Source organism: Pungitius pungitius, chromosome 3 (assembly GCF_949316345.1).
Source record: "Pungitius pungitius chromosome 3, fPunPun2.1, whole genome shotgun sequence".
Taxonomy (NCBI): domain Eukaryota; kingdom Metazoa; phylum Chordata; class Actinopteri; order Perciformes; family Gasterosteidae; genus Pungitius; species Pungitius pungitius.
Window position 1 is genome coordinate 369731 of NC_084902.1, and position 23955 is coordinate 393685.

At 47.6% G+C, this 23955-nt stretch overlaps 6 protein-coding genes and 3 non-coding genes across 14 annotated transcripts; 4 read left to right on the forward strand and 5 right to left on the reverse strand.

Moving 5' to 3' along the window:
* Positions 1-1164: 1164 nt before the first annotated feature.
* trnal-cag (transfer RNA leucine (anticodon CAG)) lies at positions 1165-1247 on the forward strand. The gene has a single exon. It is a non-coding gene; the product is annotated as a tRNA-Leu (tRNA).
* A 225-nt stretch (positions 1248-1472) lies between these two features.
* LOC119219289 (serine/threonine/tyrosine-interacting protein A) lies at positions 1473-6259 on the forward strand. The gene is made up of 4 exons (XM_062561618.1): positions 1473-2132; positions 2233-2449; positions 5041-5372; positions 5473-6259. The coding sequence occupies exons 1-4, from the start codon at positions 1822-1824 to the stop codon at positions 5693-5695; spliced, it is 1083 nt and encodes a 360-aa protein (XP_062417602.1). The 5' UTR covers positions 1473-1821; the 3' UTR covers positions 5696-6259.
* On the reverse strand, positions 2991-4054 carry LOC119219299 (DNA-directed RNA polymerase II subunit RPB4). Its single transcript, XM_037474419.2, has 4 exons — positions 3759-4054; positions 3442-3622; positions 3270-3365; positions 2991-3187 (listed from the first exon to the last, which is right to left on the reverse strand). The coding sequence occupies exons 1-4, from the start codon at positions 3835-3837 to the stop codon at positions 3109-3111; spliced, it is 435 nt and encodes a 144-aa protein (XP_037330316.1). The 5' UTR covers positions 3838-4054; the 3' UTR covers positions 2991-3108.
* trnal-cag (transfer RNA leucine (anticodon CAG)) lies at positions 4405-4487 on the forward strand. Its single transcript has one exon. It is a non-coding gene; the product is annotated as a tRNA-Leu (tRNA).
* On the reverse strand, positions 6231-7296 carry LOC134126965 (DNA-directed RNA polymerase II subunit RPB4). Its single transcript, XM_062560936.1, has 4 exons — positions 6999-7296; positions 6682-6862; positions 6510-6605; positions 6231-6427 (listed from the first exon to the last, which is right to left on the reverse strand). The coding sequence occupies exons 1-4, from the start codon at positions 7075-7077 to the stop codon at positions 6349-6351; spliced, it is 435 nt and encodes a 144-aa protein (XP_062416920.1). The 5' UTR covers positions 7078-7296; the 3' UTR covers positions 6231-6348.
* Positions 7297-8863: 1567 nt separating this feature from the next.
* On the reverse strand, positions 8864-8935 carry trnag-ucc (transfer RNA glycine (anticodon UCC)). Its single transcript has one exon. It is a non-coding gene; the product is annotated as a tRNA-Gly (tRNA).
* A 4385-nt stretch (positions 8936-13320) lies between these two features.
* On the forward strand, positions 13321-14638 carry LOC119219253 (olfactory receptor 11A1-like). Its single transcript, XM_037474321.2, has one exon. The coding sequence runs from the start codon at positions 13388-13390 to the stop codon at positions 14330-14332; it is 945 nt and encodes a 314-aa protein (XP_037330218.2). The 5' UTR covers positions 13321-13387; the 3' UTR covers positions 14333-14638.
* Positions 14639-14903: 265 nt separating this feature from the next.
* pgm2l1 (phosphoglucomutase 2-like 1) lies at positions 14904-21144 on the reverse strand. Of its 6 annotated transcripts, none has more exons than XM_037474050.2 (14): positions 20482-21144; positions 19730-19897; positions 19545-19651; positions 17864-17948; positions 17717-17800; positions 17444-17640; positions 17113-17302; positions 16938-17035; positions 16677-16857; positions 16471-16564; positions 16189-16318; positions 15882-16071; positions 15668-15798; positions 14904-15548 (listed from the first exon to the last, which is right to left on the reverse strand). In XM_037474050.2, exons 1-14 carry the CDS (start codon positions 20554-20556, stop codon positions 15446-15448), a joined length of 1833 nt encoding a protein of 610 aa, XP_037329947.2. In that variant the 5' UTR covers positions 20557-21144; the 3' UTR covers positions 14904-15445. The 6 variants fall into 6 exon arrangements, with proteins under 6 accessions (XP_037329947.2, XP_062416904.1, XP_062416903.1 ...); XM_062560920.1 differs by having other exon boundaries at positions 15658-15798; XM_062560919.1 differs by having other exon boundaries at positions 15646-15798.
* Positions 21145-21287: 143 nt separating this feature from the next.
* On the reverse strand, positions 21288-22889 carry lipt2 (lipoyl(octanoyl) transferase 2). Its single transcript, XM_037474369.2, has 4 exons — positions 22750-22889; positions 22038-22411; positions 21824-21950; positions 21288-21608 (listed from the first exon to the last, which is right to left on the reverse strand). Exons 2-4 carry the CDS (start codon positions 22344-22346, stop codon positions 21385-21387), a joined length of 660 nt encoding a protein of 219 aa, XP_037330266.1. The 5' UTR covers positions 22347-22411; positions 22750-22889; the 3' UTR covers positions 21288-21384.
* Between the last annotated feature and the right edge of the window lie 1066 nt (positions 22890-23955).

A 23955-nucleotide genomic window follows, 5' to 3' on the forward strand; every position in this document is an offset into this window, starting at 1 on the left:
GGCTCCATGGTATTCGTCTATAGTCTGAATGTGAGGCCCACCTGTCCGGGGTGGTGAGTGGGATGAAGATTCTTCCTCGTCATCAATGTTCTCTACAAGTTATTGAGTAAAGGGGCGTGGTCATGTCTGGGGGCGTGGTCGACCTGTGATAAGACGGGGAGGAGCTTGAGCCACAGAGGCTGTGATCCGATTCTTCCTCCAGGCAAACCAGTCCTGATTGGACCCGTCAGATGCTTCACAACACACCGGTCCAACTGGACTCAGACCCAGAGGGAGCTGCCCAGGTTTGTGAAGGGGTCTGGATCCGAATCAGTTTAGAGCTTTGTTTTTGTTCTATATAGGTCCAATATGACCCGAGGGGTCCCAGTTTGATGGGGTCTCGCAGCAGGGCTTGGATTAACTCCAGGGGTCCCGGTCTGAGGGGGGTGCACCCTAGCTGGTCATTTCTCATCTGGTATGGGTTTGGCTTGAGATTGAACCTTTTGCGGCCCGCTCTGGGCCTTCATAAAGAACTTATAGATCCATGAAGTGAGACCTGGTTTTACAGACGCGTAGGTTTTACATTTACGTTATTATTGTAATTATTTTTTTTAAAAACAAAGCTGTACCAAAAATTCATTATTGGGGGTTTTACTCTGAAAATTCGAAATTGCAGGCCGGAAGCAGTGTACTCGTTGTTTACACACATCCGGTTTAACAGGTGAGTGTGACGTCTTCCGTCTTTAAAAGCGTTGCGTAGCGTACAAACTTTCTTCCAGAGCCAGCGACCTTAATCAAGGACCAATCAGACTCCTCAGATCAGCTTTTCTGATGACATCAAATAATCACTAATTGCTATTTGAATCCACTGCTTTTACAATTGACCCCGACAGCTTTGATCACGTGACCCGGAGGCCGAAGGCTCCAGAAGGTTCTGTCCCATTAAAAAGACGTGGAGCCGAACCTTTAAATGAGACTTTTCTGAAGTGAACGTCTCCAGAACAACTCGCGTGTGTGTGATAATAATCTGTCTTTAATTAATGTCCGTTTAAATAAATGAAACAGAAACAGATGTGATGTCAGAGTAAAACTAAAGTTTTAAAGGGATTAATTACCGCGTGATCCGCTCCTCATGACGTCTGTCACGGTCTATAAAGACCAGGTCTCTGACCCGTTGTGCACGTTGTCAGGATGGCCGAGCGGTCTAAGGCGCTGCGTTCAGGTCGCAGTCTCCCCTGGAGGCGTGGGTTCGAATCCCACTTCTGACAGAATCCTTTTGAGCCTCACAGACGCGAATTAAACCAGAAACATGAATATTAGTCGTTTAGTCATTATTTCATTATATTATTTATCACTGTAGTAGTAAAATCATGTTTTCTCTGCCATTAAAATGTTAAATAAGACTTTTAGTTTAGTAAGATTCATTAAATAAAGGTAATGAATAATTCATAAACAAACAAAACGTAGATAACAATATTTTAACTAAAAATGATATAACATAGTAATGATCAAAATAATTAAAAATATTCTGCGTAAGAAGTATAAAATCCAATACAATAAGATAAAGGAAAATAAGCTAATGTACAATCATAAACTATATAAACAGATGAAGCACTTTAAAACACGTATGTATGTACATGTTTCCATAGTGATGAGGATTTGGGTCAATGGGGAACCTGGACGTGGTTCATGATTTAAACTGCTGACGGGAACAAGTGGTTTGTGTGGCCAGTGGTCAGAGGGAACATTAATATTTGGGTCGTTTAGTCCTCATTGCGTCATCATCTACAGGGTGGTCCTGGTGATGAATAGCTGGTCTAAGTGAGACGTGTCCTGCAGGTCATGGCGGTCTCCGAGGTGCGGCCCGGTTTGTTCCTCAGCGGTTTGGACTCGGCTCTGAAGCTCAGCGTTCTGACCAGCAGGAACATCTCACTCATCGTCAACGCCAGTGGTCTGGAGGACGTCCCCTACCCTGAGCGGGAGGGCATGGGGGTCCTACATGTACTGATCCAGGATCGACCCCACGAACCTCTCAGCCGCTACTTTGACCCGGTCGCCCAACGGATTCACCAGAACCGGACAGGAGGGACTCTGGTCCACTGCAGCGCCGGCCGGAGCCGTTCTCCAGCTCTGATCATGGCCTACCTGATGAGGTAGTTACGGAGTACAGTGTCCACCAAGTGTACCATGAAGTACACATGGTGGACATCTCTGGGACTTTACAGTACACCTTACTGAGGCTCTGCTCTGCAGGTTTGAAGGGGTCAACCTCCGGAGGGCTCACGAGCTGGTTCTAGACCAGCGTCCCTTCATCCGACCCAACGGTGGGTTCTGGAGGCAGCTGATGGACTACGAGAGGACGTTGTTCGGCAGGAACACGGTGCGGATGACGAGGACATCCAGCGGCGTCCTGCCCGAGGCGCTGCAGGACTCCGAGGACTCAAACTTACAACCAGAATACTGCATCAACGTCTGAGGGGAGCAGATCGGTTCTTCATTATTAATCACTTCCTGTCTCTGGGTCAGTGGTTCCTACTAAAGACTTTGATGTTACTGTGAGAAACTTCTAACTGATCTGCAACCACAACCGGACTGAGAAAGGAGGGTTTCTGAAGAGTCAGTACCGCTTTAGTCCACAGGGGGCACCAGAACCACCAAAACTAGATCCAGAACCAGAAGGACCCTTTAGAACAGGGGTCTCAAACTGAAATGACCTGGGGGCCGCTGGAGGCAGTATCTGGGTGAGGAAAAATCCAAACTTCTCAAATGTCATTACTAACAGTTATTTAACTTCAGCGGGTTCTTCTGAACATGAGTAGAACACTGAAGAACATGGACGGTTCTGTAGATGGGGGGGTAACGGGTTCCCATCAGATATCCACGTCACAGCATGAATAAGTCCCACTGCGTTGGAAGTAATGTGTGCGGTTCTGTGTGCGGTTCTGTGTGCGGTTAACATCCGACTGACACACACAATATAAAAAAAGAACAAACACACTATGGCAGCGGAGTAAAAAATAAAAAGACAAATAAAGTTTATTGTGACATGAAAGACAGTGACATCGTGCGTGATGTCATTCGATAATGTGATCAGAACCGGTCCTTCTGGATAATATAAGGGGGGGGGTCTCAGTACTGGAAGCTTCTTTTGGTCTGGATGTCGTCCAGGATCTGCTGCAGCTCCTCGTCTTCAAAGCGACCCTCCACACTGAGAACACAGGGAAGGAAAGGGCTTGTTGGTGTTGGTCCCGGTTCTGATCTGGTTCCGGTCCCCACTAGATCGGACTCACCTGGGGATCAGGGCTTTAGCCTCTTCGGCTGCTTCCGGACACAGATTGGCTAAACTGGCCAACTCAAACTTGTGTAGCTTCTTCTGCAGCAGAAGACTGAAGCAGAGAGGTGGGGGTCATCAGAACCGAGTCCGAACCACATCAAAACCGTAGGTAGCGGCGCAGGGCTCACCTGCGCACGGCGGTGATGGTCTCCCGGTTCTTGAAGCGGCTGAACCGGGCCGTGTAGTTGAGCGTCTTCATGAAGACCTCGGAGAGCTCCTGCTCGTCCTCGGCGCTCTCGTTCTGCTGCTTCCGGTGTTCCAGCAGCATGTGGACCTCCGAGTTCAGCAGCGTCTCCGAGCTCTCGAACTCTGGGGCCAATCAGAGGGCAGCATGAGTTACAAAGGAAGCCGACACAAATATATACACATTAAAAGTACAATATATATATATATATACTTAATATATTTTTAAGTATACATGTGAATAGTTTCACGTGTTAAAGACCTTTAGGAAACAGCAGCTGCGACGCGTCTTCTTCAACGTCTCCGACATGAGCAGAAGCAGCGCTTCCTCCCGCCGCCATGACACACGACGACACAACGGCTAACGGCTAACGGCTAACTGTGCGCGTCATCGGAGGGGACAAACAGCGGCGCAGGAGCACCGGCAGCCGGTACCGGACGATTGAAACGGACTATCGGAGATCTCCAACGATCCGTTAAATCACGGAGCAGCGTTCACCTCACAGACGGGACAACAAAGGCAAGCACTTCCGGTTCGGACAACTATCACTTCCGCTTAATGGTTGTCTTCTTTCAAAGTAAAAGCATCGGTCCACAGCATGGCTCCACAGTGCCTTCTGGCGGTTCATTAACTGATAATATTTCAACATGCCTTTAATATTCGGCGGTAATACTGCAGCGTGCAGCCGTGGCCCAAAGTACTGAGAAGGACACAAATATTCATTTTCACAAAGTCTGCTGCCTCAGTTTTTATGATCGCAACTTTAATATACTCCAGAATGAAACAGAAACAGATGTGATGTCAGAGTAAAACTAAAGTTTTAAAGGGATTAATTACCGCGTGATCCGCTCCTCATGACGTCTGTCACGGTCTATAAAGACCAGGTCTCTGACCCGTTGTGCACGTTGTCAGGATGGCCGAGCGGTCTAAGGCGCTGCGTTCAGGTCGCAGTCTCCCCTGGAGGCGTGGGTTCGAATCCCACTTCTGACAGAATCCTTTTGAGCCTCACAGACGCGAATTAAACCAGAAACATGAATATTAGTCGTTTAGTCATTATTTCATTATATTATTTATCACTGTAGTAGTAAAATCATGTTTTCTCTGCCATTAAAATGTTAAATAAGACTTTTAGTTTAGTAAGATTCATTAAATAAAGGTAATGAATAATTCATAAACAAACAAAACGTAGATAACAATATTTTAACTAAAAATGATATAACATAGTAATGATCAAAATAATTAAAAATATTCTGCGTAAGAAGTATAAAATCCAATACAATAAGATAAAGGAAAATAAGCTAATGTACAATCATAAACTATATAAACAGATGAAGCACTTTAAAACACGTATGTATGTACATGTTTCCATAGTGATGAGGATTTGGGTCAATGGGGAACCTGGACGTGGTTCATGATTTAAACTGCTGACGGGAACAAGTGGTTTGTGTGGCCAGTGGTCAGAGGGAACATTAATATTTGGGTCGTTTAGTCCTCATTGCGTCATCATCTACAGGGTGGTCCTGGTGATGAATAGCTGGTCTAAGTGAGACGTGTCCTGCAGGTCATGGCGGTCTCCGAGGTGCGGCCCGGTTTGTTCCTCAGCGGTTTGGACTCGGCTCTGAAGCTCAGCGTTCTGACCAGCAGGAACATCTCACTCATCGTCAACGCCAGTGGTCTGGAGGACGTCCCCTACCCTGAGCGGGAGGGCATGGGGGTCCTACATGTACTGATCCAGGATCGACCCCACGAACCTCTCAGCCGCTACTTTGACCCGGTCGCCCAACGGATTCACCAGAACCGGACAGGAGGGACTCTGGTCCACTGCAGCGCCGGCCGGAGCCGTTCTCCAGCTCTGATCATGGCCTACCTGATGAGGTAGTTACGGAGTACAGTGTCCACCAAGTGTACCATGAAGTACACATGGTGGACATCTCTGGGACTTTACAGTACACCTTACTGAGGCTCTGCTCTGCAGGTTTGAAGGGGTCAACCTCCGGAGGGCTCACGAGCTGGTTCTAGACCAGCGTCCCTTCATCCGACCCAACGGTGGGTTCTGGAGGCAGCTGATGGACTACGAGAGGACGTTGTTCGGCAGGAACACGGTGCGGATGACGAGGACATCCAGCGGCGTCCTGCCCGAGGCGCTGCAGGACTCCGAGGACTCAAACTTACAACCAGAATACTGCATCAACGTCTGAGGGGAGCAGATCGGTTCTTCATTATTAATCACTTCCTGTCTCTGGGTCAGTGGTTCCTACTAAAGACTTTGATGTTACTGTGAGAAACTTCTAACTGATCTGCAACCACAACCGGACTGAGAAAGGAGGGTTTCTGAAGAGTCAGTACCGCTTTAGTCCACAGGGGGCACCAGAACCACCAAAACTAGATCCAGAACCAGAAGGACCCTTTAGAACAGGGGTCTCAAACTGAAATGACCTGGGGGCCGCTGGAGGCAGTATCTGGGTGAGGAAAAATCCAAACTTCTCAAATGTCATTACTAACAGTTATTTAACTTCAGCGGGTTCTTCTGAACATGAGTAGAACACTGAAGAACATGGACGGTTCTGTAGATGGGGGGGTAACGGGTTCCCATCAGATATCCACGTCACAGCATGAATAAGTCCCACTGCGTTGGAAGTAATGTGTGCGGTTCTGTGTGCGGTTCTGTGTGCGGTTAACATCCGACTGACACACACAATATAAAAAAAGAACAAACACACTATGGCAGCGGAGTAAAAAATAAAAAGACAAATAAAGTTTATTGTGACATGAAAGACAGTGACATCGTGCGTGATGTCATTCGATAATGTGATCAGAACCGGTCCTTCTGGATAATATAAGGGGGGGGGTCTCAGTACTGGAAGCTTCTTTTGGTCTGGATGTCGTCCAGGATCTGCTGCAGCTCCTCGTCTTCAAAGCGACCCTCCACACTGAGAACACAGGGAAGGAAAGGGCTTGTTGGTGTTGGTCCCGGTTCTGATCTGGTTCCGGTCCCCACTAGATCGGACTCACCTGGGGATCAGGGCTTTAGCCTCTTCGGCTGCTTCCGGACACAGATTGGCTAAACTGGCCAACTCAAACTTGTGTAGCTTCTTCTGCAGCAGAAGACTGAAGCAGAGAGGTGGGGGTCATCAGAACCGAGTCCGAACCACATCAAAACCGTAGGTAGCGGCGCAGGGCTCACCTGCGCACGGCGGTGATGGTCTCCCGGTTCTTGAAGCGGCTGAACCGGGCCGTGTAGTTGAGCGTCTTCATGAAGACCTCGGAGAGCTCCTGCTCGTCCTCGGCGCTCTCGTTCTGCTGCTTCCGGTGTTCCAGCAGCATGTGGACCTCCGAGTTCAGCAGCGTCTCCGAGCTCTCGAACTCTGGGGCCAATCAGAGGGCAGCATGAGTTACAAAGGAAGCCGACACAAATATATACACATTAAAAGTACAATATATATATATATATACTTAATATATTTTTAAGTATACATGTGAATAGTTTCACGTGTTAAAGACCTTTAGGAAACAGCAGCTGCGACGCGTCTTCTTCAACGTCTCCGACATGAGCAGAAGCAGCGCTTCCTCCCGCCGCCATGACACACGACGACACAACGGCTAACGGCTAACGGCTAACTGTGCGCGTCATCGGAGGGGACAAACAGCGGCGCAGGAGCACCGGCAGCCGGTACCGGACGATTGAAACGGACTATCGGAGATCTCCAACGATCCGTTAAATCACGGAGCAGCGTTCACCTCACAGACGGGACAACAAAGGCAAGCACTTCCGGTTCGGACAACTATCACTTCCGCTTAATGGTTGTCTTCTTTCAAAGTAAAAGCATCGGTCCACAGCATGGCTCCACAGTGCCTTCTGGCGGTTCATTAACTGATAATATTTCAACATGCCTTTAATATTCGGCGGTAATACTGCAGCGTGCAGCCGTGGCCCAAAGTACTGAGAAGGACACAAATATTCATTTTCACAAAGTCTGCTGCCTCAGTTTTTATGATCGCAACTTTAATATACTCCAGAATGTTATGAAGAGTGATCAGATGAATTGCACCTAAATCTACTATTTATCGGATCATCAAGAACTTCAAGGAATGCGGTTCAACTGTTGTTCTGAAGGCTTCAGATCGCCAGGATGGTCTCCTAAAGCTGATCCAGCTGAGGGGCACCACCAGTGCAGAGCCTGCTCAGGCAGGTGTGAGTGCATCTGCAGGCACAGTGAGGCGAAGACTTGGAGGATGGCCTGGTGTCCAGAAGGTCAGCAAGGAAGCCACTTCAGGAAAAATACCACGGACAGACTGACATTCTGCTAAAGGAACAGGGATTGGACCGCTGAGGACTGGAGTAAAGTATGTTTCTCTGATGAATCCCCTCTCAGGTGGTTTGGGCTCGTCTGGAGAAGAAAAGGTGAGCGCTACCATCGTGGTGTCGTGTCAACAGTGAAGCATCCTGAAACCATCCATGTGTTTCTTCTCAGCCAAAGGAGTGGGTTCACTCACACTCACACGCCATGGATACAGAACGGTACCAAAACGTCCTCGAGAGCAACTTCTCCCAACCATCCAAGAACAGTTTGGTGACAAACATGATGGAGCTCCTCGCCTTAAGGCAAAAGTTATAACTAAGTGTCTCAGGGAACAAAACATCAACATTTTGGGTCCATGGCCAGGAAACTCCCCAGACCTGAAGAGGCAGGTGGACAAACAAAAACCCACAGATTCTGACAAACTCCAAGCATTGATTTTGCAGGAATGGGCTGCCATCAGTAAGGATGTGGCCCAGAAGTTGATTGACAGCCTGCCAGGGCGAATTCAAATATTGACTCTTTGCATAAACTCTATGTAATTGTCAATAAAATCTTTTGACACTTATTACATGCTTGTAATTATACTTCAGTATACCATAGTAACATTGTACAAAATGATCTAAGAACACTGACGCAACACACTTTGTGAAAACCAATAATGTGTCATTCTCAAAACTAGAGAACAAATACTCAGAGTCCCAAGTGGATACAAAGTACTTTAAGACTGAAGTACTCGACTTGTCCATCTACTTTATTCATCTCACTACCCTTCATATTGAACGTCTCACTGTACAACATTTTATTAAACAAACCTTTTATGAACATTTCATGAACATTTTGGTTTTCTTTGTATTGATTCTCATATATTTTTGTAAATATTCGTATATGATACTGAAATAGAGTATTTTACAGTACTCTACTTTCTATGCTGTTTTCTTAGGGTCAGGGTTGTTGTTGTTAGACTGAATATTGCTAGTGTAATGTTTAATTCTTCAAAATATAGGATGTTTGTACAATAAACATACAGAATATCTAACAGAAATTAAATGTTCCTGAGGAAAAGTTTGCGTTGGCCGGGAATCGAACCCGGGTCAACTGCTTGGAAGGCAGCTATGCTCACCACTATACCACCAACGCGGACGATGTGAGCCGCTCCACGGAGCCCTAAAGCTCTGACACTAGATACCTCACACATGGAAACACATGTACTTTATAACATGAGTTTTATGAAGACATTTAGAATGCTTCAATGACCGGTGAAGCCTGGGAGGACTGACGCGGGGTCCCCAACACGAGCAAACTAAACCTTTCAATCCAAGCCATGGCGGTAAAAATGATTACGAGCAGGAACCGTAACCAAAGGGGGGGGGGGGGGGGGGTAGAATAAAGGAATCCAGGATGAGGGACAAAGCGCCGCTTCTGCGTCTGGGTCGACGGACTCGTTTCACTTCATTGTTCTAAAAGGTCTGCTGTAATCCGCCTTCAGACCACCAGGTGGAGCAACGTGTTTGTTGAAGACGAACCACGTGTCCATCACAGATTGTCTGATGCCCAAATGGAGAAGACACAAGCAGCACGTTTCTCAGCCGCTGATCAAATATTTGAGGAGGTGAAGCATAAAATATGCAAACAAAGAGGAATACAGACAATCGATATTAAAAATATCGACTTACTAAAAGTAAAAAGGCTTTTAATGAGGTTTCATTGCTGAATCTGTGTTCATGTACTAAATGTTTTACTGCAAAGTGTCTTTGAGTATATATAAATATGTAAAGCACTATATGAATAACACGTATTATTATTTATATTTATACTACACCTGCACAAAGTGTCCTCTTCATGTCCCCAATCCCCATTTATAGCATGTGTGGAAATCCTCTTTGATGGACACATTCTTCTGAGGCCATGAAGGTGATGGAGATGTGACTTAAGGACCTCAGGGTCAAACACTTGTGACAGGACGGCAAACAGTGCCTTTATTTACAGGTGGGTCTTAAGAAGCTCAGTGGCACACAGAGCGTCTGTGGGATGGGGAGAGCTTCGTGGTCCCATCTGTCCTCAAACACCTTCTCACGTCTGAAAGCACGTCTCAGTGTCAGAGCTCCTTCATCCAACACGTGGTTCAGATCATGGAGCAGGAGGAAACAGGGGAATGGACTTTATATTCCACCCTCATCTGTTAAACCCGTTTGTTTGGGATCAGATCAGCTGATTGGACACATGAGGCTGCAGGATTAATCTTAGCCTGGTCTGGTCTCCATGGTTACTTGGCCGGGTTTAATTCAACCTTCTTTTGTGCAACCAAGTCGGAGCTAAATTCCTCCAGACTTAATCCCTTCTCCTCGTACGATGCGAAAGGAATCGATATAACGTTAAATAAAGACACAACACAGAAGCGACTAAAGCCTGCGTGGTGACCTCACAGGATTTGTTTTTCAATGGCAGGGATCAGCCCTGGTTGGTGAGAAGGTTTGGTCCACAGAGGCCGGTCTTCTCATCCCTGGCTGCCACATTGCTGGCAGCACGAGCCTCGTTTACCCTGCAGGGACCTCTGCTAGCCATCAGCGCACCATTCTGGGCCGGATAGGTCGTCAGAAGGTCGTCAGAAGGTCTTCAGAAGGTCGTCAGAAGGTCATCAGAAGGTCATCAGAAGGTCTTCAGAAGGTCATCAGAAGATCTTCAGAAGGTCATCAGAAGGTCGTCAGAAGGTCGTCAGGCTGGAAGCCCTCCAAGCTACTTGTTAGCCTGAGGACTTTGTGGCCCATCTGTCATAGAACACTACAACACAAAGCCCACTACGTCTCCAAAGATCTGTTTCAGGGATCTCAATCCGGTTTATTTTATTACATCGTAAACAATAATATTACATTAACTCTGAATTTATTGCACAGCGCATAAAATAAACTGTTGACAATGATGGTTTGAAACAAAGCTTAGTAGACAACTTTACTTTCTGGGCCACCATCACTGTCAGAGGTCATCTGGAGGTCAAAGCTGTGCATATTGTCCTCATTGAGGTGGACGTGAGGATGGAGGAGGACGTGTTTACGCATTGTTGGACAGTAATGAGTCCTGGAGGAGCTCCACCAACATCAGAACCTTCCCCGGAGGGTTCTGCGGACTTGTGGACGCCTGAGGCTTCAATAACGAGCGCAATTAGCAGCTTTGCAGCGCGTCATGGGAGGGACGCACTACTGTCGCCATGGTACTACGGCAGTGTTTGGACCACAACATCTCAAGACGACTCAAGTGAGAAAGTTAACTTTGTGTTATTGATGGAGACATAAAGAAATACAAAACTTATTTAGTTAGTTAGTGGTTGATGGAGTCATTTTTTGCTTTGTAGAACCACAGCAAGGAGTGCAGCTCCTCAGCTGATGAGCTGTGGAGTCGTTGAGGACCTTTGGGTTCGGTGGAGTTCATGGAAAAATATATGTAACAATTCATTGAACGAACACGGTTATGGATCTCAAGGGCTGGGATGCTGTGGCCATGAAAAGACTTGAGCTGGAGTGTCTCACAGTGAGGGACACCAGTCTCCTGGCTGTAGAGACACAACAAGTTGGTTTGGAGGCCACCTGCAGGTAGAAGAAGAGCCTCGTTGTGAGGGAGGAAGGTTCTTGGCTCAGTCTACTCAAATAAAGGGAGAAAGACATATTTGACTCAGAGCCTTTGTTCTTATTTAACGATTATTTGTGCAAAGTCTTCCACAACAAGCGTTAAATGGGAAATGTTCTTGTTTTTCTCTTTTCTTTGCAGGTTGAGAACAAAGAGACAGGAGGCCTGGAGGGGCCTGGAGCAGCCTGGAAGGGCCTGGAGCGGCCTGGAGGGGCCTGGAGGGGCCTGGAGCGGCCTGGAGGGGCCTGGAAGGGCCTGGAGGGGCCTGGAGCAGCCTGGAAGGGCCTGGAGCGGCCTGGAGGGGCCTGGAGGGGCCTGGAGGGGCCTGGAAGGGGCCTGGAGCGGCCTGGAGGGGCCTGGAGGGGCCTGGAGGATCGCTTGACGTGTTTCAAGACAACAATGTCCCACATTTAGCAGGACGTTTCCACACCACTGTCTTTTAGGGACATAGTGGTGGTCCTCTGCAGGGTAGATGTTGAGATGGAAGTAGCCTAGCAGCTAGCTTAGCATAGCAGCTAGCTCAGCGTAGCAGCTAGCTTAGCATTGCAGCTAACAACATGTTGCAGACACTACCGGTCCTTGGGCTGCCACCCATCCCTTAAAATACAGAATCGTCCCGTATTGTAGAATAAAATGCGCGTCCCGTTTAGATGAGGTGACGTCGGCCTCATCGCCCGCCACCGCCATGGCGGGTCATCAGGGCCGGCCACGCCCCCTCTGCTGCCCCGAACCCAATCACAGTAATATCTTATGAATGCTTTCTTCGTGTTGCCTCTGCTCTGTGACCCTGTGGTTTTAAAGAGAGCTTTCATCCAATCAGATTCAACCTCCAGGCAGACTTGACACATTCAAGTCTGTGGCAGAGGCCCGATAGGTCGACCTCGAGGGCAGTAATCAATAAAAGAAATGAGGTCACGCATGTTCTACTGACTACAGGTTACTGACTCTAGTGCTAATGCTAATTAGCGACACTTGCCAACTAACGGACGCACTTCATTTCACCGCAGCGAGGTAACGGATGAGGCAAGTTGCTTTCTTCATATCGACTTGTTTTAACATTACATTACATGTCATTTAGCTGACGCTTTTATCCAAAAAGACAATAAGTGCATTTCCACATAGAGATGCAAACTCAGAAGAACTATGGGGGCTATGACTCTGCTCTATGGGGAGCATGCTGTTGATTGACAGCCTTCAACCAATCAGGGGTACGTCTGCATGGATGTACAGGGAAGCGGTGGTGGGCGCTCTGATTGGTCAGTGGACCAATGGACCATGTGACTTCTGTCCAATAGAAAGCTAGCTAGCAGCTCTCAGTATTTATGGAAACTTTGACGGTAAATCAGTGTTTTTAGTGTTAATTTGTTAATTACAGTAAACCCAGATAAAAACTGTTCTGTTTGCCACAACCGCCCTCATTGTCCCACCTACGACCTTCCTCTTTCACCTTGGTAACCTGGGCCCCCCGACCCCCCCTCACCTCCTCCTGACCCCCTCTGACCCCCCCCGACCCCCCCCCGACCCCCCCCCGACCCCCTCTGACCCCCTCCCTTTCCTCTGTGCGTGGTTGCTTGGGATGGGAACCACTGTGCGAGTAGGTGGAGCTACGTAACGTCCACAGGCCTCGTCCTCCAGGTCCAGGGACACAAAAGGCTCGTGTCGCCGTGAAGAAGATCTGAGAGAAGATGAAGCTGCATGAAGAACATCGACTGCAGGAGGGTTTCAGCGACTGAGAGAGAGCTGCTCCTCAAATGAGGCTTCTGACATTTAGACTCATGTGGACAGTGGTGATAAATACTCTCATAGTTATTATATTATTATATTCATTCTGTGTGCAGAAGTAGGATGTTGTCTTTCTCCTAATGAGGCGGTGGACGTCTCCCCAGGTGAGAAGGTAAAGAGGCGGGAGGTGGTCCGTGTGCTCTTTTCCTTTGGTCCGATGTGACAGGGTGTGAGTGTGTTGAAGGTCTGATGATGACGAACTCCACGCAGGTTTCATATTTCACTTTAAGTGCCTACTTTGACGCTGGTGCTCTCCGATATTTCTACTTCATCATCATCATGTCTTTGTATGTGTTGATAGTTTGCTCCAACCTGCTGCTCATTGTGGTTATCTGCATGAACAGAAGCTTACATGAACCCATGTACCTTTTCCTCTGCAGCCTGTTTGTAAATGAGCTGTTTGGTAGTACAGGGCTGTTTCCATTCCTCCTGGTTCAGATCCTCTCAGACATTCATACTGTTTCTTATTCATCTTGCTACCTGCAGATTTTCTGTTTGTACACTTATGGAAATATAGAGTTCTTGAACCTGGCCGTCATGTCTTATGACAGATACCTTGCCATCTGTTGTCCTCTACAATATAACACTCGTATGACCCAGCAGAAGGTCTCCGTGCTGATTGCTCTCACGTGGTTCCTCCCGGTGGTCGCTATCCTCATCCTCATCTCACTGAGTGCCCGTCTGAGGCTGTGTGGGAACGTCATGGACAGAGTTTACTGTGGAAACTACTCGGTGGTGAAGCTGGCGTGTTCTGACACCAGAGTGAACAACGTCTACGGACTGCTGTACACCGTGGTCTCCATCCTCCTCCCTCTGGTTCTCATCCTTTTCTCCTACATGAGGATCCTGAAGGTTTGTTTCTCTGCTTCTAAACCCACCCGACAGAAGGCCCTCAGCACCTGCTCTCCTCACCTCGCTTCCCTGCTCAACTTCTTCTTCGGCTGCTGCTTTCAAATCCTGCTGAGCCGCTTTGAGGCGGGCGGCGTGGCCCCCGCGCTGGGGGTCGTGTTGTCGCTGTACTTCCTGACCTGCCAGCCTCTCCTCACGCCGCTGCTGTACGGCCTGAACGTGTCCAAGATGCGCCTCGCGTGTAGAAAGCTGCTGCTCAGGGAGACGTGTGGAGGGCTCGTGTGAGAGGGAACATCCGCAGGGTTTCTCCTCACGGGAAGTTCAGCTCAACCTGAGAAACGCACACGAGTCCAAACTGTACTTTGTGATAGCGACGCTCGCTTTATGTTTGAATAATTCTACATGAAGCAAACGTTCACCTCCATGAATCATCAAGATCTTATAACCAGATTCTGAAGGTATAAACAAACAACATTGAATGAAGGGATCTGGTCAACATTCTACCAGTGCATCAAGTGACACGATGTAAAGACATAAAACATACTAGAATGTAAAATGAGTCATTTGATGGTTTTACAGAGTGATGTGATATTAAAATATAACCATCAGGGTTTTACCTGCAATAAGGAACCTGAAGTCAGGTCCAATGTTCCATTACATCACTTATGATTCACATTGTTGTGCAAGATGTTAAAACCAGAATAAAGTAATCGAGTTTTGAGATGAATAATGATGTAATACTTTGATAATTCAGTCTTTTAGTCTATTTATTTTAAAACAATTATTTTGTGAATGTCGAAAGAGGATTTTTTTGTTTTTCATGTTCCAAAATAAATAAATAAATACAGAGACATACTTCACGGTTCATTTGGTTTTATTGCCGCTCACCAACCTTTAAACAAATAAACATAAATATGTATAAAAATAAGTTTAACCACAGAGTGAAGTGACATGTGATGTGAAGGGGAACTTCAGACACTCACGGTTAGAAATAACTGAGACAAAGGAGCTGGACAAAAACTCCAAGCCCCAGAATGCATTGCTGCAGTCAAATAAGAGCACTTTAGACTCAAAACAAAATCAGGCATTTCTTCTTCTGTGGTTTATATTTACTTTGATTAAATATATAATATTATAAATAGCAGATTTCCTCTGAATGGACTGGTGTTACAAGATAAAAGGATTAGAAAAATAAATAAAACACAAATTAAATAATTGTTTCATCCTCTGAAATCACAAACTATTCTCATTAAACTAAATGTTTGCTAGTTTTGGTGTTTTATTTGATTCTGTTGAATAAACAACAACGAGCCTCCGAGCTTCTCTTTACCCATCATGCTCTCTGCCGTCTGACAGGATGTGACATCACCAACAGAAAACACCTCCCAGGGGGCGGAGCTAAACGCTGCGGCGAATCAGCTTGTTCCTTTCGGGCTCCAGGAACTCGTCCAGCAGGGCGGCGGTGACCCTCTGAAGCTCCGCCTCCAGACGGGACACCTGGCTGATAATTGGAACAAAACTAAATAACAATAATATTGACAACAATACAAATGATGGATAAACAGTAGTAATATATATATATTGCTGGTATAATGTACACGTAATGGTACCACAGCTGACCCGTCTCCCGGCGCGGCGCAGAACTCGGTGTAGTATTTGATTTTGGGTTCGGTGCCGCTGTTTCGGAGCGTCGCCACGACGCCGTTCTGTAGAGTGAAGGTGATCATGTGACTGCTCGTCACAGGAAGAACCTGCACAGGAGCACGACGCGGTTACTCCAAGTGCTTCTACAGAACTTCTACAGAACCTCAGGGACGGATCGATGGGCTGGTACCGATCGGAGGTCGGGCCGACTGCTGTCGTAACCCGTGGTTACGTCCCTGACGTCGACAATCCGCACGCCGCCGCACGCCTTCGGGTAAGAGGCCTCGCCATCAAAATTTCTGATCCGGTGGAAAATGTTCTGGATGGTGGGGGGGTCGTCACAGACCACGTAGGAGGTCCGAGACACGTGGTGACCATACCTGCAGACAGGAAGTCACAACGGAGACAGCTGTCAAAATAAGAGGATAGAAGTGAATAAATAGAAATAAATGGCCCCGAACAGAGAGGCGAGGTCTTTGGAGACGTTTGTAACGTACGTCTGGTAGATGTTGAGCAGCTGCTGCTTCAGACTCAGGTTCTTGTTCTTCAGGTAGACGGCCATCTCAGCCACAACCGCCGCTGAGCTCACGCCGTCTTTCTCAGGAAGCAAACTGCCACACAGGAAACCTGAAGGCACCAAGCAACAGCTGGTAAGCAGCTCTTTAGAGGGACAGGAAGGCACTGATGAGGTCAGCGTGGTTTGGTGTCTTAGACCTCAAGCCTCCACTGAGGAATCATCTCACTCATCTGAACGAGAGCAGCAAAAAACAACTTTTTACCAATCGACTCCTCGAAGGCAAATAAGACGTTGTTTCCTGTTTTTGTGAGTTCGTGTATTCTGTTGCCGATCCACTTGAAGCCAGGAAGAGTTTCCTGTAGAGCAAATTCCATCATCATCATCATCATCATCATCCTCCTAACCGATGGGACACCTTCTGAAATCAGTGACATCAGTGGAAGGGCGTGCTGCTTCCTTCTCTCTCACCTCGAAGTGGAACCCCTCAGTGCAAGCTACGGTCTGCAGGATCCTGGAGGACACGCTGGTAGACAACATGTAGACCTTCTGGGTGTCTGCAGGGTCCGGATGAGCCTCCTTCCAGTTAAAGAACATCCACCAGCCCAGCAAGGCAGCCAGCTCGTTTCCCGTGAACACCTTCCAGCCGCACCTGGAGGCGCATGGCGGGCACAGGTTAGCCGCTGACTCCGCCCCCCTCGCCGGCCTCTACGCGCGAAACCTCACACGAACCCGTCGGCCTTCTCAGCGACGGCCAGCCGGTCGGCGTCGGGGTCCGTTGCCAGGACGACGCAAACGTCCTCCCGCTCGGCCAGTAGAAAAGAGAGCGCCTGCAGGCGAAGGAAAGCACGTTAACGTTCCAGGAGACACGGGTCCAGGAGACGGGACGCAAAGATCCGGGTCCTACCAGGACGGACTCCCCCTCCTCGGGGTTGGGGCAGTGGACGGAGGAGAAGTTGGGGTCAGGGTCCTTCTGCTCGGGGACGGGGATCGGTGGGGCCAAACCGAACGCGTAGAAGGCCTGCTGGACAAAGACGTGTCCCACACCATGGAAGGACGAGTGGACGAACCTCATCGAGCAGCTTAAGTTCAGATCTCTGAGAGACAAGAGACACATCAAAGATGCAAGAAGTGTTTCTGAGAAGGACAGAAGGACTAAAAAAAACTACCCCAGGACAACGAGTGGAGGACTACCCAGGGACAACGTCTTTGAGGGACTGGTATGTTCTTCTTCTCACCTGTGGAAGCAGAGGGAGGAGACCTCGTCCATGTAGCAGGTGTTGATGTGGTTCAGAGGATCTGTCCTCAGGGAGCATCTGTCCACCAGCTCCTCGTCCCAGCAGGAGGAGCTCCAGGGCTCCAGCTGCTCCTCGATACTCTGCAGGATCTCCTTATCGTGAGGCGTGGAGATCTGAGCGCCGTTACACCAGTACACCTGCAGAGGAGGACAGACGGAGATCCAGCACAGGAGATCCTGGAGGACGCGTCTCCTGTTCATGGGCTTTGCTGACCTTGTAGCCGTTGTCCTCTTTGGGGTTGTGCGAGGCGGTGATCATCACTCCGGCTGCGGCGCCCAGCTTCTTCACGGCATACGACTGCAGACACACACGTTACCACGGCGCTACGACACAGGAAGTGATGCGCTAGCGTTTCCTCACCACGTACGGCGTCGGGACGAAGGAGGAGAAGAGGTGAACGGGAACGTCTCTGCTGAGCATCACGGCGGCCGTCAACCTCGCCAACCTCAGAGAAGAAGAACAAAGGAGCGGTTCAACTGCTTCATGTCCGTGAAGGATGTGCTTCATGATACATTTAAGGACCTCGGCTTTCAAAATAAAAGCTGCACCATCAGACGATGGAGATTATCTTAAGAAACTAAATGCATCCGCAGTAATGAACCAAAATAACGTTCATTGGCTCAGAGGGGGGGGGCTTATCCAAGGGCCCTGTTCCTCGTACGTGGTTCAACTAAAAGACTCGATCAAATGTCCCATTATCCTGCTCAAAGTAACGAGATGATTGACATCAAAGGCGGATCAGACGCCATCAGGATCATCGCGTGTGGGAAGAATCAATCCTCGAAACACGATTCTCTAACAGTACAACGGAAAATAAACCGGAGAGGAGACTCATACGAGGAGTTCAAGACCATAATCTGTATATTTGAATCACTTCTGTCGTATGAATTGAACTTATTGTACGTGGTTCCTTCTCCCAGCAGCGTTCGTAGACATTTTGACCAATGGATATCCAGAACCTTTCCATAACTTTTGTGAAATTCTGGTAAATATACATGAAAAAGTGAGAAGATGTAGTATTTAAACTAGGGCTGTCACCATAAACGTCTTAATCTACACAATTAGAATGGCTGAGATTAATGTGACTTTAACGTTGTTGACGTAACTTTGTTTACTTCCGGTCTGAGACAGGAAGTAGACAGGAAGTAGACAGGAAGTAACGAAACGGCCGCCAGCTGCAGTCAGTTACTTCGGAGAAAGCAAGACGGAAGCTCAAGATGGAGCTTTTTTCTTTGGAAGTAGAGCTGCAACAATAAGTTGACGATGTTGATTCTGAAATATCGCTGACTCAGAGCTACGAGGCCGCGGTCGCTTCCATGCTCCTCAGGGACAAGAAGACGTTTATCTAGTGAACCATCAGTGAACGGAACAACAGAGTCGTCGTTTCACAGCATCTCCACGGCAACGCAGGGACATTTAGATCATGCTGGAGACACGTCTTCTCCACGCGGCAAAGTTTAGCTAAAAGCTAAGCTAGCTAACCAAAGTAACGCTAGCCGTGTTAGCTTAGCGTAAGGTTTACAGTCACACTGTCATGTTAAATGCAGCCTGTCTTCTCGTTTGTTCTGGAACCCTCAGAGGAACCGTCCAACGTTCTCTCTGGACGCTTCATCAAATAAAATGAACTCAACTGGATTGAACCATGATGCAAAATCTAACACAACACTTCAGTGTGTTGGTAGAATGTATCAGCTGATTTTAAGTGACTGTTTAAATGTTCCGGCTGGCATCGTCATCCAATGAAAACAACCTCAACTCTTTCCGTCCACGTCGGCCTGCTCTGGAGCACCTTCCAGTTTTGGGATGTGTTGCTATGGTGATTTTGCCAAACTTGCTTCGTGGAACCGAAAAGCCGGCTAAAATGATACGGCTAACCCAGTTAGCCACGAACGAGGAACGGGGCCCGGGCTACATGTCACATGACAACGAGAAACAGGAAGTCAGAGGGTCTCTTTCCATTGTGTAGTCAAGACACTTTAAAAGAACTATAGTCAGTAGAAGTTTATCCAAGTGACGTCATCACAGGGAGAAGCGCCGCTACCTCTGACTGGTGCAGCCGCTGTCCTCCTGTCCTCTGGTGTCGAAGCCCACCACCACTCCTCTGCTGCCCAGGTCCACACAGCACCTGCACAGGTAGGCGTGTAGACCCTGAGGGACGGAGAGAACTCATGTCTTCACGTGGCCTCAGAAGGCCGCGCCGCCCCCCCGCGGTCTGGCGGCTCTGACCTGCGTGGACTGGATGACGGTGAGGTCGTTGATCCGGGTGAATCCGGCTCCCATCGGCGCCCTGAGGCCCGCCGTGCCGAAGCTCATCCTGCCGCAGAGCCTGGTCCTAAGGTCCTCCAGGCGGCCCGCCTCCACCAGGGACCTCACCTGGGCCCGGGTCCTCCAGTTCTGCACCAACCAAGAAGAACGCATCACAGTGTGGTGTGTTGCACTACAGGGACACACAGGTTCATAGTGTGTGTGTTCACACCTGCAGCAGGAGTTCAACTTAAAGGATAAATATATATATATATATATATATGATGATAAAGGCTTTACATTCTGTCTTCCTCAGCTCTGATCCTGACGTTATTGTTAAATGACCAGCAAGTCATCAGCCATCAGAACCAGGGTCACATGTGTAATAACCACAGAGGTTTCATCCATGCACGGCCCTCGTTCAGAAGCTGCTAGTTCACCCCTCGGGACAAAGTGAATAACACTGGGCCCGTTGGTTTGGTTTGGATGAAGGATTCTGGTCGGGTTGGAACCCAGAAGCTCCAGAAGCAGCAGGAATGGGCCGTTTTAGAACTCTGCGGTGTGCTCGGTCCCAAGGTTCTGTTCAGTAAAAGTAGTTTAACACCACCAAGATATTACAAAGCAACTATAATCATCTACACAATGACATGTATTAAACCAGTATGGCTAATGTCCCTCCCCACATAAACTCCCTGATAGAAGTGCTAAATGTGAAGTGGGGGAAGCCCGCTCACCTTGTCCCAGCTCAACCACTGCTGCACCGCCTCGTCCAGCTGCGGGTCGCCGGTGCTTCGGAACCTCGTGTTCATGTCCCCGTTAGCTCCGTTGTTGTCCCCTATCGTGAACCCGGACAGCAGCTGATCTCTCCGGCTCCTGAACCTCACGGACAGGCGTTAAACGGCTACCGGAGCTCAACTGTCCGACTCTCCGAGTCAGGCCTTTAACGTCACACGGCCGGACGACTGTTAGCTACACGCTAAAGCTACAAAGCCGCTAGCCACACGGGGGCAGCACTGCGCCGAACACAACCCCCGTTATTTCTTCTTCTTTTTGGCGGGATACCGCGATAGTAGCGTATACCGCCACCTACTGTACAGTGTGTAAAGGGATTTATGGAGAGGCTAGACAATTAAAAATAACGAGGAGATATATATATATATATATATATATATTATATATAGTTTAGATTCTTTTCATTAGGCCTGTTTCATTCAGAAACATAATGATCCTGTCTCTTTGCATCACTTGTTCCTCTAGTATATAATTTATAATTATAATCATATTCAGCTTCAACCCCTTGCTATTTAATTCTGACTTTATTATTTGTCTTACATTTTAAAGAAGCATGTTCAATATCTTCCTTATAGGACCAGAGGAGTCGCCCCTGCTGGTCACTATGCAGCTTTAACACGCTTTCTCTGGGTTTTAACATAAAATATAATATAATTTTAAGCTGACTCTTTGGCGCACACATTGATTTATATATTTCTGTCCACAGGGGGCAGCAGAGCTTCATGTAAACCCATTATGGACACAATGCCTCATAACACAATGTCTTTATGATGTGTTTAGGTACAATTCAAGTCTAATCAATGCCTGTGTGAAGAGTACAGATGTGTCTCAGCAGGGCATCTGTTCTAGTCTCTGGAGTCCGTCAGCTGGCAGTGGAACTGGTCCCTGAAGGCCTCCAACAGGTGGGGGACGGCCTCCTCCACGCCGACATCTCTCCGCAGCTCGGCACTCAGAGACGTCACTCCTTTACCCACAATGCCGCAGGGCACGATGTGGCCAAACCACGACATGTCGGTGTTGCAGTTCAGCGCCAGGCCGTGAGAGGTGACGTAGCGACCGCAGTGGATTCCTACAGAGGCAAGAAGAGTCTGACATTTGAATATTTAATGATGACGGCTTCAAACACCCTCCTGGGCTGATTTAATCAAAGAATATTACTCCCACCGACTCAGCCCGATAAGAAGGCTTCAGCTGGAATGCACAGTTCTTTAAGAGATGAATCCGTACAGATGAAACCACAGAGCGTAAGAATCAAACCACACAAAGATGTCTCATGGATGCTACCGATGGCACAGATCTTGTTGTCTCCGACCCAGACGCCGGTAAGAGGAGACGAGGACGCCGCCACGCCTAGCCGGCCGCACGCCGAGATGACGGTCTGCTCCAGCTGGGACACGTACCAGCGCACGCTCTGAGGGGGGGGGGGGGGGGGGAGGAGACCGCAGCCTGTGACGCACGCTCACACGACGCGACACACAGACTCTGAATCAAACCTCACCTTCTTGAAGCTTCCAAGGTGGAGGACCGGGTAGCAGACCAGCTGACCTGGCCCGTGGAAGGTGATGAGTCCGCCCCGGTTGGCGTTGTGCACCTCGGCCCCCAGCCGGCGGAGGCCGTCCAGCAGGGGGGGAGGGTATGGTTTGTGGCGGATCCCGGTGGTGTAGACCGGAGGGTGCTGACACAGCAGCAGAGCGTGAGACGGACCGGACCGGTGGCGCTCCACGTAGACCTGCTGCAGACGCAGAGCCTCCCGGTAGGAGACCAGGCCCAGACGCACCACCTCCACCGCCGGCCTGCCGCCCCCCATCCGGGACAGGAAGTGCTCCGAGGACACAGAGAAGCAGACGTTCGTGGTCCTGAGGAGGCCTCCAGCTGAAGGTCCAACGTTAGAGATAAAGACATTCAGCTAAATCATAATGAACTTATTTCATTATTACATTAATGCAATAACATTAAACAGGTTCATTCAGCTATTAAACAACAAGTAAACCCATAACATAGTATTCAATTAACAAATACGGTTTAGCTGGTAAATGAGCCATAATATAAACTAGTGCATTATATCCACTTGTTCTCATGTTAACTTGAAGGGACTTTTGCTTCGAAAAAGCATTTAATACTTTAAAATGTAATACTAAAAGTATATATCTTATTGCGATAATAAACATTATAAACATTAAAAATTGAGGGTAGTTTAACTTCACTGACACGGTTTTAAATCCCTTTACACGGCTTTATTTGACCCTGAAGACTTCTTCTCCAGAGCCGTCCTGCAGCGGCTGGTCGCGCTGCTCGCCGCCATTTTTCTTCTTCTTCTTCTGTTATTCCTTCTTCTTCTTCTTCTTCTTCTTTTGGCGGCGGCCTCCAGCGGAAGGCGCAATTCCGCCCCCTGCTGCGCCCGAAACAAATAACTAATACATCTCACATTTTGAAATAAATGATTTTGCGTTTAAAGTTAGTTTTTATTCAAAAGACTAAGTCTTAAATGAATGAGTAATCACTTTAGAAAGCGACAGGCTGTCTTAGTTTTCCACTCAGAAGACTTGAATCCCCATGAATAAGACTGTCTTTCTGCAACATTAACAGCTTCTTGTAACCCGAAGGAACACATCATTAATCCTGCCTTGACTGATGTGGGATGTTTTACGGCCTCAGGCCCTTCGGCCTGATTCACCCTCTTCACTGTCTCTGCAATCGTGATTTTATTCTGCACCAATAAATATTTAACATTTATGCCAACCGTTTAACATAATAAGAACATCTCATTCATACAATTCAGTGTATATATATATATATATAATATTCAGATATCACCACCATACTATTAAAAATATACAATATAAACATTATGAATATTAAATTATCATGAAATATAATATATGTGATATATAAAAATATAGGTATTAGTGTTGTTATTATTAACAATGTTTTAACTTTTTATCGTGAGAGTAACGTTTTCTTAAAAAGTACATATATTTCATTTTTTTGAGGGGGTTGATGACTGTTGTGTGAAAAAGTCAACAGGTTTTATCTGTTTGAGGAGCTGCTGAAAGCAAAGAAGTAGTAGCTCACCTTTTATTGGTAACCTCACTGTTTCTGAAATAAGGCCTGACTGCTTTGTTCAACATTAAGCCCTGATTTAACTGCACTACAGGCTGAGTCCTTGTTTACCTCAAATATGCACTTTATCATTTTAAGGGCTATCCCAACGCTCTAATGTATTTTAGGACGCTAAAATGATATTATATGTCAATCATTCATCTTTATCAGTGATTGGCCAAACTGTTTCTATGACACGCCTTTTGGGAGCATGCAGCCCAGCTGAGACATGCGAAGAGGACGTGCATAAAAAGCATTAAAAAAGCATATTTTTATAATTTACAAATATTACTACATATAGTCCATGTTTCAAAAAC

Bases quoted from the DNA above. Each gene is read 5' to 3' on its own strand.
- LOC119219289 (XM_062561618.1), top strand. From the start codon at position 1,822: ATGGCGGTCTCCGAGGTGCGGCCCGGTTTGTTCCTCAGCGGTTTGGAC. The intron at 2,450-5,040 runs GTCTGAGGGGAG...TAGCTGGTCTAA, and splicing joins AACCAGAATACTGCATCAAC to GTGAGACGTGTCCTGCAGGT. The intron at 5,373-5,472 runs GTAGTTACGGAG...TCTGCTCTGCAG, and splicing joins ATCATGGCCTACCTGATGAG to GTTTGAAGGGGTCAACCTCC.
- LOC119219299 (XM_037474419.2), bottom strand. From the start codon at position 3,837: ATGGCGGCGGGAGGAAGCGCTGCTTCTGCTCATGTCGGAGACGTTGAA. The intron at 3,366-3,441 runs GTGAGCCCTGCG...TCTCTGCTTCAG, and splicing joins ACCATCACCGCCGTGCGCAG to TCTTCTGCTGCAGAAGAAGC. The intron at 3,188-3,269 runs GTGAGTCCGATC...CTGTGTTCTCAG, and splicing joins GCTAAAGCCCTGATCCCCAG to TGTGGAGGGTCGCTTTGAAG.
- LOC134126965 (XM_062560936.1), bottom strand. From the start codon at position 7,077: ATGGCGGCGGGAGGAAGCGCTGCTTCTGCTCATGTCGGAGACGTTGAA. The intron at 6,863-6,998 runs GTCTTTAACACG...GATTGGCCCCAG, and splicing joins GCAGCTGCTGTTTCCTAAAG to AGTTCGAGAGCTCGGAGACG. The intron at 6,606-6,681 runs GTGAGCCCTGCG...TCTCTGCTTCAG, and splicing joins ACCATCACCGCCGTGCGCAG to TCTTCTGCTGCAGAAGAAGC.
- LOC119219253 (XM_037474321.2), top strand. From the start codon at position 13,388: ATGATGACGAACTCCACGCAGGTTTCATATTTCACTTTAAGTGCCTAC.
- pgm2l1 (XM_037474027.2), bottom strand. From the start codon at position 20,556: ATGAACACGAGGTTCCGAAGCACCGGCGACCCGCAGCTGGACGAGGCG. The intron at 17,036-17,112 runs GTAGGACCCGGA...CTTCGCCTGCAG, and splicing joins AGGAGGGGGAGTCCGTCCTG to GCGCTCTCTTTTCTACTGGC. The intron at 15,799-15,881 runs GTACCAGCCCAT...GCTCCTGTGCAG, and splicing joins GTCGGCCCGACCTCCGATCG to GTTCTTCCTGTGACGAGCAG.
- lipt2 (XM_037474369.2), bottom strand. From the start codon at position 22,346: ATGGGGGGCGGCAGGCCGGCGGTGGAGGTGGTGCGTCTGGGCCTGGTC. The intron at 21,951-22,037 runs GTGAGGTTTGAT...CCCCCCCCTCAG, and splicing joins ACCTTGGAAGCTTCAAGAAG to AGCGTGCGCTGGTACGTGTC. The intron at 21,609-21,823 runs GTAGCATCCATG...TTGCCTCTGTAG, and splicing joins CAACAAGATCTGTGCCATCG to GAATCCACTGCGGTCGCTAC.